Source organism: Bufo bufo, chromosome 3 (assembly GCF_905171765.1).
Source record: "Bufo bufo chromosome 3, aBufBuf1.1, whole genome shotgun sequence".
Classification (NCBI taxonomy): Eukaryota; Metazoa; Chordata; class Amphibia; order Anura; family Bufonidae; genus Bufo; species Bufo bufo.
In genome coordinates this window covers 300,290,388-300,303,829 of record NC_053391.1, presented here as the reverse complement: position 1 = coordinate 300,303,829, position 13,442 = coordinate 300,290,388, and the positions used below count along the sequence as shown (strand labels likewise).

The 13,442-nt window shown below is 44.0% G+C and overlaps 1 protein-coding gene across 8 annotated transcripts in view; it reads left to right on the top strand.

Annotated features, from left to right (window-relative positions):
- The first annotated feature begins 4,962 nt into the window (after nucleotides 1–4,962).
- The window catches only part of KLHL12 (kelch like family member 12), a 102,414-nt gene continuing 93,934 nt past the window's right edge, over nucleotides 4,963–13,442 (top strand). For 2 of the 8 annotated variants that reach the window (XM_040424200.1, XM_040424206.1), the window contains exons 1-3: nucleotides 4,963–5,057; nucleotides 7,955–8,068; nucleotides 11,602–11,807. In XM_040424200.1, the coding sequence (XP_040280134.1) occupies nucleotides 11,610–11,807 (198 nt within the window). In that variant the 5' untranslated portion in view covers nucleotides 4,963–5,057; nucleotides 7,955–8,068; nucleotides 11,602–11,609. The other 6 variants (XM_040424203.1, XM_040424205.1, XM_040424201.1 and 3 more) reach the window with 6 other exon arrangements.

Sequence of the window (13,442 nt, the reverse complement as noted above, 5' to 3'; positions counted from 1 at the left end):
GTTCCTCACCCGTACGCCGATCACGTGCCTAAAGCCCTGGCTTTCCCTAAGCTGAGCCCTAGATAGTGAACAGGGCGGTGGGAACACTAGTCCGCACCACTAGCTCTAAAGGAAAACACCAAGGGAAGGACAGACAATACAAACTCAACATATAATCCCAGGTGGGCGACAACAGGAGACAACAAGAAGCCCAACAGGGATCTGGAGGGAAGCACTCTGGAACGACAACCAGGATTCACAACTCCAGTGGGTCAGTATAGATGTCCAGGCAGGAAGCTCTATAACTGGCAACTAGAGAAGAGTGAGGGGAGAATATAAGGAGGTTGGGAGTGGCAGACAAGAAACAGCTGAGGAGGAGAAGCTACGGATCCCTGATTGAGACAAAAAGGATAGCAAGGCAAACACAGAAAACAATCACTAAGAAACAACGTGATCTTTAGATATAGAGCGCGCAGCCACCCGCTGCGACCTCCTGACCCCGGGTATAACGGAGTCAGACGTGGCTCTTGATACCCTCGTGACACTCGTGCTGCAATCCTGGCTGACCTCCGCACATCGTCAGAGTGGGGCATGACATGCTGCTTGTTCAGATAAGTCCTTTCATGTATTGTGTTTCCTTGCTGGCTTGATTCTAGGTGACCCTGACTCCCTCCGTATTAAGTGCAGGGAGCCGGTGGTCGTGTCCCCTCACTATTATAGGGTTTTCAGGTGTAACACAGTCTAGGTACGAGGGCATGCAATCGTCTACCTCTGAGACCCTTGTATGTGCTTAGCAGTCAGGGTGAGCTCTTAGGGTTCTATAGGGGTCACCTTTATGCTCCTTAGTTTGGGATCAAGCCAGTCGGATGTTTATCCATAACTTCCAGCTATCTGCAACATCATCATTGACATTATAAACCGCCATTACCGTCTTAAGCATGGATTCGGTTTCAGCCTTGATTGACCACATGCAGGGTCTTTCACTGGAGGAAGCAGATCTCCGTAAAACTGTGTCTCAGTTTCAGGTGACCGGTTCTACTTGCGTTCATGGAGTTTGTTCCGAGCCTAAGATCTCGCTTCCGGATACGTTCGCCGGGGGTAGTGAGAATTTTGTTCGCTTTAGAGAGGCTTGCAAACTCCATTTTCGCCTACTTTCCCATTCCTCTGGTGATGAGGAGCAGAGGGTGGGGATCATCATCTCGCTGCTCAGGGATAACGCTCAGTCTTGGGCCTTTTTATCGCTGCCGGTGGGGGCACGGCCCCTTCGATCGGTGGATGAATTTTTTGTAGCCCTGGGGCAGATATATGATGACCCGGATCGTATTGCTCTGGCTGAATCTAAACTACGTCTTTTATGCCAGGGTAAACAGTCCGCAGAGATATATTGTTCTGAATTTCAGAGATGGGCAGCTGATACTGGTTAGAACGATGCTGCACTTCGAAGTCAATTTTGCCATGGTCTTTCGGAGGGATTGAAAGATGCATTTGCTTTTCATTAGAGACCTGCCTCGTTGGAGTCTGCCATGTCTCTAGCTGTTCGTATTGACAGGCGTCTTAGAGAGAGAGGAGAGACCACTCCTTCCTGTCATATTCAATCCAAGGACAGTGGGGCGGTCTCATTCAGTGCTCAGTCTCTCTCAATCCCCTCTGAGCGGGAGTCCATGCAGCTCGGTTTGCTTGCCTCTGATAGTAGAGGATTCAGCTCTCAGAGGAGGGTTTGTTTCTGTTGTGGGGGTATAAATCATTTGGTTAATGTTTGCCCCTCTAGGAGATTCAGGGAGTTTTCTGAGGGTAATAAAGAAACAAAAAGAAAAAAACCCTCTAAAAACTTTCCATTTGCTACTATTGGCAAGGTTGATGCGGAAATTGAAGGTTTGCCGTTTGCTTGCAGTTCCCGTTTTGTCCTACCTGCCAGGGTGACGCTAGATAGCAAGAACATTGTTTGTGAGATTTTCGTAGATAGTGGAGCAGCTGTTAATCTCATTAATAATCAATTTGCTATAACACATGGTTTCCAGGTATGCGCTTTGGAAAAGGATATACGTGTTTTTGCTATCGATTCCGCTTCACTTTCTCAGAAATCGTTAAAGGGCATAGTTCACAATATCCGTTTGACTGTGGGTGATGCTCATGTTGAGGATATGTCATGTTTCGTCCTAAGCGGATTACCTACTCCTCTAGTGTTGGGGCTACCCTGGCTCACTAAACATAACCCCACCATTGATTGGCAAGCAAGGCAAATAAATGGTTGGAGTTACTTTTGCAGAGAGAATTGCCTCACGGCGTCTCTTTCAGAGGTTTCTACCAAGACTGTACCATCTTTTCTCTCTGAATTTTCGGATGTGTTTTCCGAGAGTGGTGTCCAGGAGCTGCCCCCTCATCGGGAGTACGATTGCCCTATTAATCTCATCCCAGGCGCCAAGCTGCCAAAATCACGTTTATACAATCTCTCCCAACCTGAAAGAGTCGCTATGCGTACTTATATCTCTGAGAGCCTGAGAAAGGGACACATCCGACCCTCGAAGTCACCTGTTGCCGCTGTTTTTTGTTAAGAAAAAAGGTTCTTTAAGACCTTGTCTGGATTTCAGGGAGCTGAACTGTCTCACAATTCGTGACCCATATTCACACAAAATCCACACAAAAAAGGCAGGGGAAAAAAACACAATAGTATCGTGCTCTTTGGAATGTGGGCCCCTTTGCCCACCTAGGCTGCAAAAAAGTGTCACACATGTGGAATCGCCGTACTCAGGAGAAGTTGGGCAATGTGTTTTGGCGTGTCTTTTTACATATACCCATGCTGGGTGAGAGAAATTTCTTGGCAAAAGATAACTTTTCCCATTTTTTTTATACAAAGTTGGCATTTGACCGAGATATTTATCTCACCCAGCATGGATATATGTAAAATGACACCCCAAAACACATTGCCCAACTTCTCCTGAGTACGGCGATACCACATGTGTGACACTTTTTTGCAGCCTAGGTGGGCAAAGGGGCCCACATTCCAAAGAGCACCTTTAGGATTTCACAGGGCATTTTTTACACATTTTGATTTCAAACTACTTCTCACGCATTAGGTCCCCTAAAATGCCAGGGCAGTATAAATACCCCACAAGTGACCCCATTTTGGAAAGAAGACACCCCAAGGTATTTCGTGATGGGCATAGTGAGTTCATGGAAGTTTTTATTTTTTGTCACAAGTTAGTGGAATATGAGACTTTGTAAGGAAAAAAAAAATCATCATTTTCCGCTAACTTGTGACAAAAAATACAAAGTTCTATGAACTCACTATGCTCATCGGCAAATACCTTAGGGTGTCTACTTTCCGAAATGGGGTCATTTGTGGGGTGTTTGTACTGTCTGGCCATTGTAGAACCTCAGGAAACATGACAGGTGCTCAGAAAGTCAGAGCTGCTTCAAAAAGCGGAAATTCACATTTTTGTACCATAGTTTGTAAACGCTATAACTTTTACCCAAACCATTTTTTTTTTACCCAAACATTTTTATTTTATCAAAGACATGTAGAACAATAAATTTAGAGAAAATTTTTAATAGAAATGTAGTTTTATTTGAAAAATTTTACAACTAAAAGTGGTAAATTTCGATTAATAACAAGAAAAGTAAAAATGTCAGCAGCAATGAAATACCACCAAATGAAAGCTCTATTAGTGAGAAGAAAAGGAGCTAAAATTCATTTGGGTGGTAAGTTGCATGACCGAGCAATAAACCGTGAAAGTAGTGTAGTGCAGAATTGTAAAAAGTGGCCTGGTCATTAAGGGGGTTTAAAGGGATTCTGTCACCTCGTATAACACAAATTCAGATTTTAAACCAGTCATGCTGCACAGCTTACCTTGAATAGGCTGTGCTGTTTTTCATTGTAATTCGTCCAGCAGTTTTGCAGAAAAATGACTTTTATAAAACCCTGAAGGTGCCCAGAGGGGCGTTATGTTCCCCTTTGTGTGCCCAGTAACGCCCCTCTTACAGTGCCCAAAACGCCTTCCTCCAGAATCCCTAACCGCCCACAGCGTCTCATCCCTCTCCTCCCCCTCCCCGACGGCCGAGTGAAGTCTCGCGCTAGCATCGGATGTCACTGGGCTCGGCGCATGCCCAGTGACGACGATGAAGCTCCTGCCCTCAGTCTCCAGCAAATCGCATTGGCGCAGCCCTCAGTGGGTACTGCGTCTGCGCGAGACTTCGCTCGGCTGTCAGGGAGGGGAAGGAGAGGGATGAGACGCTGTGGGCGGTTAGGGATTCTGGAGGAAGGTGTTTTGGGCACTGTAAGAGGGGCGTTACTGGGCACACAAAGGGGAACATAACGCCCCTCTGGGCACCTTCAGGGTTTTTATAAAAGTCGTTTTTCTGCAAAACTGCTGGACGGATTACAATAAAAAACAGCGCAGCCGATTCAAGGTAAGCTGTGGAGCTGAGGTGGTTAAGCACCGTCAGCGCTATCTTGCTGGTCAGCCTGAAGTCAAGGGGAAGCTGTCGGTTTTATATGTGTTTTTGAGGGGACAGGTACCCTTTAACACCAAAGTAAAAAATGGCATAGGATTGTGAACGTGGACTACAGCTGCCAGCCAGCTTGTGAGTGATCCTCCTGTTATAAGCCAATACAAACTGGGTTTCCAGGTCCTTCCAATCTATACAGTTCAGTAGTCAGAGATTCCACCAGGAGCCACTCCAATCTAGTCAAATCATTGCTGAACTGAGGTTGTTTCTGGCAGGATCCTGAGTGATACGACTAGAATGGATATACAGAAAAATGGCGCACAGAGAGTAACCAACGATTTTTACACGCACACAGAACACGTATCCGCCTGTCATCCCCTCCAGTAGCAGTCTGGCACCACAATATTAAGGGATATTTGTGTAGCACGCTTGTTATACTGTAAAGAGAGATTTGTCTCCGAGAAAATGGCGGGCAGCGTTCTACAGATACTTCCGGTAAGTCCCGCGATCTCTTGGCTAGTGAAGAGGTAGTGACGTCACAAGGTCTATACGGCGCATGGGGTGTAGACCCTACTGATACCAAGATTTCCAAGGAAGCGCTGTTATGTCATCAGTAATCGCCGGGCAAAACAGTGAGTGAGTAAAAAAGGGGTGAATTGTGCAGTTTATTAAACTAGAGGGCTGGCTAAGCCATGGGAATTGACAGAAGGGTACTGCTTTAGAAAACAAGGTATGGTTGTGGGGTTAGTGCCTGTGTAGAGAACACACAGGCTACACCTATATAGCCATTCCCTGTGGCAGCTTGCTTAGCTGACATGTGAAGCAATCATTACTTTCTAGGTATAAGGACCCTCTCAGGATGGTGATAAATTGTACTCCCACTAGGGTGACCCAACTGGTATTTCAGCTCCAAGGCCGGTGTCCTTTATGTTACTGGTAATTTCCTATCAGGTGGTTTGCACATGCTCACTATATTTCCTTGGTTTGGTGTCGGTGAAATCCTTGGGAGTAGTTAAGCCGTCCCACGGGAACCAGAACAATTGGACGTTAGCAGCAGAGAGATGAATGAGAGGTGTTCAGCACAGTAAGGCTCCATTCACACGTCCGCAAAATGGGTCCGCATCCTTTCCGCAATTTTGCGGAATGGGTGCGGACTAGAGATGAGCGAACTTCTGTTTTAAGTTCGGCGTCTAAAGTTCGGCTTCCGGTTAGCGGAGGATCCCGATATGGATTCCGAATTCCGTTGTGGTCCGTGGTAGCGGAATCAATAATGGCCATTATTGATTCCGCTACCACGGACCACAACGGAATTCGGAATCCATATCGGGATCCTCCGCTAACCGGAAGCCGAACTTTAGACGCCGAACTTAAAACAGAAGTTCGCTCATCTCTAGTGCGGACCCATTCATTCTCTATGGGGACGGAATGGATGCGGACAGCACACAGTATGCTGTCTGCAGCCGCAATTGCGGAGCGCGGCCCCGATTTTGGGTCCGCAGCTCCGCAAAAAGATAGAGCATGTCCTATTCTTGTCCGCAGCTTGCGGACAAGAATAGGCATTTCTATGGGGGTGACGGGCTGGTGTGTTGCGGGTCCGCAACACACCACGGACGTGTGAATGTAGCCTAAAACTGGTCCTGATTGACGTCAGGGACATCAGAGGCGAGGATGACTCCAGTGCTGTCCTGGTGAGCTGCTAACAAACAGTGGCCTGAGGAAGCGCGTCGTAGCGCGCGAAACGGCCGTCGCTGCTCGCAACTATGTGTCCGCCCCGGATCCTTTTTGCTACCTGCTGAGGAAGCCACAATAAAAGACACCTTTGATACATTTCGGTGAGTGCCGCTACCTTATTCCTATTCCTCCCTTCAAGTTGCCATTTGTCTACTATAAGTTACTTTCTTGCTGAGCACCACATTGAGAAGTGTTTCCCACTGCATGTGGCCCGGTTCAAACACGGCGTGATCAGTGTATGCAGTGCCGCCTGATTACAATCTACGTCTTCCTGCTAACAATCAAGAGACAGGAACATGCCACCACTGTGCCCACTAGAGACTACTGGTCTCCAGGCTGTACCCCCAGTGTCAGTGCGCTGCTCCGCGTCCATTACACTGGATCTACCTGGCAGAGTAACTCCTTATCGGGTTAATAGTGCTGATGGGCAGTGTAATATATTGTAGATAACTCAGCCGCCTGCGCAGCCCAAACATTATGTGGACTGACCGAATCCAACATGACATCCTTGAGCAGCTACCAATCCGTGCCTTGCATTAGGTGTGCAGCTAGGTGAGTGTACTGTAACATTACAACATACCAGAGCTGGGGCCTGCACCTCTCAGACATTGGGGGCATATCCTACCAATTTGCCCTTTGTGTCCAAGATGGGAATACCCCTTTAAATACTGTTGTAGCAAATATTAACTTTACTTTTTCTTTTTTCTTTTTTTGTCAAATAAAATATTTCTACATCTGTTCTTGTTCACACAGTGCCTTAGCAGCATCTTTGGCTGCACTTTGTTTTACAAATGATAGGAAAACCTCAAAGTAAGATCAAACTATTGGTTTGAAATTTGAATTCGCTCGTCATGTGAAGTTGCGCCCCCCAATACCCCATGTGAGACCACACCCTAAAATCACACCCTGTCTTTAACCATAAAAAACTTGGCCATTATTTTTAGTTTGAAAAGGTGGTAACCCTGCTCACTACCCCAACCTCCCTCTGCCCCAATGTTACTGCTGCTCCATTTTCCCCGCCAGACACTGCAGTCGGAGGTAATTTTGATCATAGGCATTTAAGGGGGTTATCCCATGCCTAATGTAAAAATGAAAACCAGACATCATATAGCACACGACTGTCTCTTTCTGACAAAGCTAGAACCAGCCCTGTACCTCACATGGATCCAGAGATCTCCCCATTCATTGCTCTAGATTTATATCAAGCTGGCAGCTCAAAGGGAGTGTCTTTTCTGCTGTATTTTAGATAGATATATATATATTCTGCTGCTGAACCACATACCAAGTTCTATCTGATGTGCTTGGCCACTGTAAAGCGGTTCTCCGCATTTTTTATATTGATGACCTATCCCCGGAATAAGTCATCAATACCAGATGATAGAAACATAGAATGTGTCGGCAGATAAGAACCATTTGGCCCATCTAGTCTGTCCAATATACTGAATACTATGGATAGCCCCTGGCCCTATCTTATATGAAGGATGGACTTATGCCTATCCCATGCACGCTTAAACTCCTTCACTGTATTTGCAGGCCCGACACCCCCGCTAATCAGATTTATGACGAGAATGCAGCGCTCATACGTTTGTTGTCTTCACACTGCTTCCTTCATCCCATTCGCTTCAATGGGACGGCTGCACTTATTGGCATATTTTTTCTTTGTATGGATTCTGGTTTTGTGTATGTTAAATGGTCACTAAGGGTAATGCAAAGGATACAAAAAAAAAAAAAAAAAGTTGTAAATAATCAATAGACTGTTACAAATTAACAAACTTTCAGCAGTGTGTTTAATTCACAGGACCAAACTTCCCGGTTGACCATGAAGCCTCTTGCCAGATAAAATGTGCTACCTAGATTCCTGTCCTTCCTTCTCGTGCCTTGAAGATCACTTTCAGTAACTAAGCCACTTAAGGTACTGGTATTTTCCTACTTTGCTTCAGTCTGTTTGTGATTCACATGGTATCGTGTGATGGGGAGGATTTCCATGACATTGCAGTATCCAGGTGGCAGGCAAAAGTAGTGTGGAACCTGTCACGAGTCCATTTAGGGGCCAGAACCAGCTGTCTTTGGTTTAACTCTTATTTTAGATGTTGCAGCTTAAAGGGGTTGTCTCATCACACACAATGGGGGCATATCGCTAGCATATGCCCGCATTGTCTTGTAGGTGCAGGTCCCACCGCTCCCATTCACTTCTATGGGGAGTGTGCTTGGTGGTGGCTGGACCGAAGTCCTCCAGCCATCACTTTGCTGGTCTCCGTCCGCAATATCGGTGCGGGTCCCTAGCATACACCCCCATTGTCTGTGATGAGACAACCCCTTTAAGGGATTGTCTTTTTTGTAGGCCTCATGCACATGATTGTATTTTTCGTTCATGTGCTATCTGCATTTTTTTGTTTTTATTTATTTTATTTTTTGTGTGTGTGTTTAGCACACTGACCCATTCATTTCTATGGGGCCATGCACACATCTGTATTTTATGCGGATCCGTGTGGCTGTTCCTCATATTATAGAATCCAGGGGTCGCGCTAAATTTCTTTTTCCCACAAAATAAAAAAATACTCCTATTACCATTTTTGAGGAGTATTTTTAGCCGAGGAGGAGTATGAAAGTTACAGTAATTCAAATAAATAATACATAAGCCTACGTAATGTTAAGGGCTCTGGCTGGGCCTCTATCGCAGATTCTATAAAAAGATTTGACAAAAAAGACTTGCAAGACAGGATCCTGAACGGACTCAATCCTAGTCAGTGCAGTCTGTTCAGCTCCTTTCTGGTCAGTTATGTGCACTAGGACTCCCATTATTTTCATTCTGCTCCTCTAACAAAGCAGAAGAACAGGAATAAATAGCAGTGGTGTGAACGTGCCCTAAGGGGTGAGTAATATGCAGGGGGAGCATTACTAGTCTAAATAACTTATATCCCTTCTATACAGGCCCCTCCAACATACAGTCCTATGTAAATAACCACCCCCTCCTGGCAGCTTCTCCAACATACCGTCCCATGTAAATGACATCACTGCCCTCCCTCCAGCCCCTCTAACATACAGTCCCATGTAAATAAAATTAGCCCCTCCAACATACAGTCCCATGTAAATAACATTGATCCCCTTCCTCCCGGGTGTTGTCCACATATCTGAACCAGTGACAGTTCCCATAAAGGTGTTTATGCCTTTACGTTTGACCTCTTCCATGTACAGGTTAGCTACAATGGGTGAAATTGGCGATCCTATGGCACAGCCATAAAAATAGGTGGTGGTCAGGCAAAAGGTTCAGCAAGGAACACGCTTGATCTGGGGCAGAGCTCTGCCAAAAAGGGTGCTGGGCCGAAGATTCGCCGTTTTGTGCCACAATTCTGGCATAAAATTCTGTATCAAAGTAAGCCAACCAATAGGTGGTATGAAGGTAGAAAAGTGTCTACATTTGCACCAGATTTATAATCCAGCCTGAGCCCCTGTGTTTTTAATCTGGTGCCGGTCTAGACAGCCATCTGCAGGATTAGTAAATCTGGACCAGACTGTTCACTTGCTTCATAACATATCCCACCCCTTAAATAGTGCCATTGGAACAAGATAATCCGTGTTCTTCACTTGTCTGGTTTGAAGGTGCCATACATCTGTGCAACAATGTTTAACTTCAAATTGGACTGGTTTTGCAATGGAGTTTTTTACACCACTATCTCCAGTTGGTAAGCTATGTTAAACGGGTACTCGGGGAAATAAAAAAAAAGAAAACATGTTAATAGAAAAAAACTTCTAAATCCTTCAAAATTTTTAGGGCCCTAATCGCAATCGCACAAAATTACCATATCGTGCAGCCCAAGTTTTTATGTTAAAACAATTTTATATAATTTTTTTGGGTGTTTTTTTTTTTTTTTTCATATCTCATGCCACTGTCTACCCGTATAGTTAAAACAAAATAACAAATCATGCTGCTTTTGCACTGATCAGTAGGCCTAATAATATGATGAATCTTCTGGTTCTGTATAGATAATGCAATAGCTACTGAACACTGGTTATCACAGGCTGTACCGGTTCTCTATAGATAACACAGGGCCACCGTTCACAATATGTGACATCACAGCTTACCTCTGCACAGGTCACAGAGCATGCCTAGAAATCTCTCCCATAGAAGTCAATTGGTCCCCTTCCAGTTTGTAGTGCCTATGGCCCATGTTGATGCTTTCAAAGAACAGGAAGTCTTGACGTATTTTAGGCCTAGTGGCCAGTGTGAACCTGCAGAATTTTAGGAAAATTTATTAAAATAGACATGGACATTTTAAAAAATTACAAAAAATTCTGAACAATGTGTTTAACATAAAACTTTGACTTAAACAGTAAATAATTTTCTGTTGACACATTCCCTTTAATAGTAAAGACATACCACTGCACTCTTTAGTATAATGAACGTAAAATATCTTTATTATAAGTCCTCCATATAATCTAGTGCAATGACAGAATAGCGACTTTAGTTCTGACAATTTGGTCCTTGCATGGACCTTGAGCCACTTAGTGTTTTGGCTTTCCGTTTGTGAGATCTGTTCAGGGCTCCCACAAGCGGTCCAAAACGGATCAGTATAGCCCTAATGCATTCTGAATAGAAATGGATCCGCCCAAAATGCATCCGTTCTGTCTCCATTCTGCTCTGGAGGTGGACACCAAAATGCTGCTTGCAGTGTTTTTGTGTCCGTCTGACGAAACTGAGCCAAATGGATCCGTCCTGACACACAATGTAAGTCAATCGGGACGGATCTGTTTTTTTATCACACAATCTAGCACAATAGAAAACTGATCTGTCCTCTATTGACTTTCAATGGTGTTCAAGACGGATCTGTCTTGGCTATGTTATAGATAATACAAACAGATCCGTCGGGGCTATGTTATAGATAATTCAAATGGATCTGTTCTGACACACATTGTAAGTCAATTGGGACGGATCCGTTTTCACTGACACAATCTGGCACAATAGAAAACGGATCCGTCTCCATTGACTTTCAATGGTGTTCAAGACGGATCCGTCTTGGCTATGTTATAGATAATACAAACGGATCCGTTCTGAAAGGATGCAGATGGTTGTATTATCTGAACGGATCCGTCTGTGCAGATCCATGACGGATCCGCACCAAACGCAAGTGTGAAAGTAGCCTTAAGGAAAAATGTAAAGGAAAAAAAAAGTGAGAGTGCAGTGCTATTTCATTACTATTGATGGTGGAACATATCTCTTCCACTTTGCACCTCACCACTCAGGACATCGAGTGCAGCCCAATATTCTACATTCCCTTTAATGTCCTGGCTGATCACTGTGTAGATAAATGAGATTATCTGCTTAAAACCTTCTCTTGAGGCATTTGGGCTTGGAAAGTAATAAACCCTTTAATTGCTGTAATATATGCTTTTCTGTTTTGTAGAGTGGAGTTCTCTGTCTAGTGATCCAGTCTTGTTTACATTTAGATTTCACAATGCCTGCTGACACCATGGCACCCAAAGACATTATGACAAACTCACATGCCAAGTCCATCTTAAATACTATGAACTCTCTGCGCAAGAGCCAGACATTATGCGATGTGACACTCCGTGTAAACATGAAGGATTTTCCTGCTCATCGTATAGTACTAGCTGCCTGCAGTGATTATTTTTGTGCAATGTTTACCAGTGAGGTAAGTAGTAGCTAAGGTTGAGAGCTAAAGAGTTAAAAAAAAAAAATTGCAGTTTTCATACTCTTAAAAAGACCATCAGATGGAATAAACCCCTTTAACACTATGTTTATAGGCATACAGTTGAGGTATTCCATAGAGCTCACCAATTCTGAAGCATATTAACGAAAAAATATGTCATGTATTTAATTATAGTGTCATGAACTGGATTTGAGACCGGAGAGGAAAAATTCTGGGGCATATTTATCATTTTTAACTCAAGTTTTGAAGATGAGTGCAGTGGCACGAGTTATACCAAAATTGTAAAAATAAAAATTCAAAAATGTATTTAATTTCCTTCTAATGTATAGGGACAGTGATGGGAAACATTTTTATAATATACTTTATTTAGAGAACGTGTACATTTATTTGAGAAAACTTGTCCCTTAGGCCCCTTGCGCACGAATGTTGTGCAGCGGCCAGGACGGATCGAGACCCATTCAACTTGAATGGGTCCGTGATCCGTCCGCACCACAAAAAATTGGAAAAAGTTCTATTTTTTTGCGGTACGGAGGCGCGGACAGAAACACTACGGAAGCACTCTGTAGTGCTTCCGTGGGGTTCCGATTTTTGCTTCCGTTCCACATCTCCGTGATTGCGGACCCATTCAAGTGAATAGGTCCACATTCGTGATGCGGAGTGCACACTGGCCGGTGCCCGGGTATTGCGGACCTGCCGTATGCCGGCCTCAATACGGCCATGGGCACACAATGTTCGTGTGCAAGAGGCCTTAGCAGCACTCTCTAAATGAGCATATCTTTCTACACTGTTCAGAACAGCGCTCACTGTGAAGATGGCTGGGGTTAATTCTTTTTCCTTCCCTATATATTTCTAGAAATCTGTACTATGCATATAAATTTGCTCTGCCCTCCTAGTATATTGACACTGATCAGCATGGCCAGTACTGACAGTGAATAATTCTTCTGTATCCCTGGTGCATTGAGTAACTAACCATCTGCCAGGTAATACAGGGTAGACTGTGCAGTCAGCACTGGATATTGAGAAGGAGAAACAGAGAGTAGCTGAATTAGTCTTATCTTTGTGAGCTTGGAGTTACTAAGATATAGGTGGCAGGGAGAAGATCCTGTAATGAAAATTAATAAGAAAGAGATGGAGAGGATCTACTGATTGGGCACACTCCAGCTTAAAGATGTGAACATCGTGTTCGATTTGAAACTGTGTGTTGTTTAAATCCCAGTCTTGACAAATGACAAGTACGATCTGGCACAACGAACAGCACATCACAGAATATCCCTTTCCTGATTGGAGTAGAGTTTAAAGGTCTCTGTTTGAATTTGAATCCCTTTGGTGATGTTAGGGCCTGCCTTTATTGTGATTGGTTGCTTTTAGCACGTGACTTTTTCTGAATGGAAAATGGACGTTTAGTGGTTGTTTGCTTTAATTACATAAAGGGGATTTTATTTCTGATTGGCTTGGTGGTTTAAAAGTTTGAGATGAATGAAATAACAAGTATGGCGTACGGAAGAATCTTAATTATGATTGGATGGAAGTTTCTTGGGTAGTTTAAAGAATAAAATGCAGTTTTTTAAAGAGGACTTTTTACACTATATGTATATTTGAAAAGATATGAATTGTTAT